This window comes from Humulus lupulus, chromosome 9 (genome assembly GCF_963169125.1).
Source record: "Humulus lupulus chromosome 9, drHumLupu1.1, whole genome shotgun sequence".
NCBI lineage: Eukaryota > Viridiplantae > Streptophyta > Magnoliopsida > Rosales > Cannabaceae > Humulus > Humulus lupulus.
In genome coordinates this window covers 123,648,254-123,649,850 of record NC_084801.1, presented here as the reverse complement: position 1 = coordinate 123,649,850, position 1,597 = coordinate 123,648,254, and the positions used below count along the sequence as shown (strand labels likewise).

General features: G+C 46.8%; 1 protein-coding gene across 1 annotated transcript; it reads left to right on the top strand.

The window, feature by feature from the left end:
* The first annotated feature begins 239 nt into the window (after positions 1 to 239).
* On the top strand, positions 240 to 905 carry LOC133800007 (uncharacterized). Its single transcript, XM_062237990.1, has one exon. It carries the CDS (start codon positions 240 to 242, stop codon positions 903 to 905), a length of 666 nt encoding a protein of 221 aa, XP_062093974.1.
* The last annotated feature ends 692 nt before the right edge of the window (positions 906 to 1,597 follow it).

Genomic DNA, 1,597 nt, shown 5'->3' with positions numbered 1-1,597 from the left:
GAGATAAAAACAGGTACTGCCTCTTCCACAAGGATCATGGCCATACAGTCACCGAATGCCACAACCTCCACAATCAGATCCCGGGCCTCATGAGAAGTGGACGGTTAACCCAGTATATTAAAGGAACGAGCAGACCTGGCACTTCACAACCCAACACTGCTTCTGCCCCAACACCACAAGCAGCAGACCCCCTGCATACGGCCACCACAAGCTCATAAGAACCTCTCAAGAAAATACCCATGATACACGGGATCGTGGAGCTCACTGAGGAACAAGAACAGGCAACCAAAATTCACAGGAGGATGGAGGAACGATTGAAACGATACAGATCACTAGGCCACACAGTCAACCTTGTCACTTCGGAGGACAGACGTTATCCAACCTCTACAATCACCTTCACCGAAGATGACTTGCAAGGAGTGCACCTGCCCCATGATGACCCTCTAGTAATTTCACTACAGGTCGACCATTGCCAGCTGGGAAGAGTTTTAATTGATGGGGGCAGTAGGGTTGACATTCTTTTCTGGGAAGCCTTCCAGAAGATGGGACTCGAAGAAAATCGGATCCGGACCTCTGTTGCACCAATTTTAGGATTTAACAGTCAGAGGGTATACCCAAAGGGCATTGTTCGGCTAACAGTGGTAGCTGCAGAACGCACCTTGCCTGTAGACTTCCTCATCATGAACTCCATCACAAGCTACAACGCCATCATGGGAAGAAGTTGGATCCACAAAATGCAGGGGGTGGTCTCAACTTTGCATCAAGTGATGCGGTGCCACTCACCCAACGGACTTTATACCATCGACATAAAAGGATGCCAGAAGCAAGCTAAGAAATGCTTCCTTACCCTAAAAGAGATAAATAATTTTGGCACATCCCCTCCTGATGACAATCCTAACAAATAGCAATCACAGCGTGAATTACCAGCATGTCTCAAAGGCATCGATCTAGAGGAAGATCGCAAAAAGCCCCAGACCACCCTCAATGATCTAGAGGAAATCTGTATAGACGACGCAGAACCATCCAAAATAGTGCTGGTGAGTACCAAACTCCATGAAAAAGAAAAGCAGACCCTAGTACAATTCCTCCAAACCAGAGTCGGAACCTTCGCCTGGTCTCCACACGACATATTAGGAATAGACCCCTCTGTCATGAGTCATAGCCTCAACATATCAAACAGCTTCCCACCCGTCAAGCAGAGACAGAGGAGGTTTGCTCCTTAAGTCAACCAGGTCATCCAAGAAGAGGTACAACGGCTTCTAAGCATAGGAGCCTTTGAAGAATGCTTGTATCCTAGTTGGTTAGCCAACCCTGTAGTGGTCCCAAAGAAAAACGGAAAAAAGAGAGTATTCATAGACTACACCAACTTAAACAAAGCATGCCCTAAGGATAGCTACCCTCTACCGAAGATCGATCAGATGATAGACGCCACAGTAGGTTTCGAAAGAATGAGCTTCCTTGATGCCTACTTAGGATATAATCAGATCCCAATGAGATCCGAAGATCGAATCCATACAGCTTTCATAACAGAAGGTGGCTTGTACTGTTACAAAGTTATGCCCTTCGGGCTAAAGAATGCAGGAGCGACATACTAGAG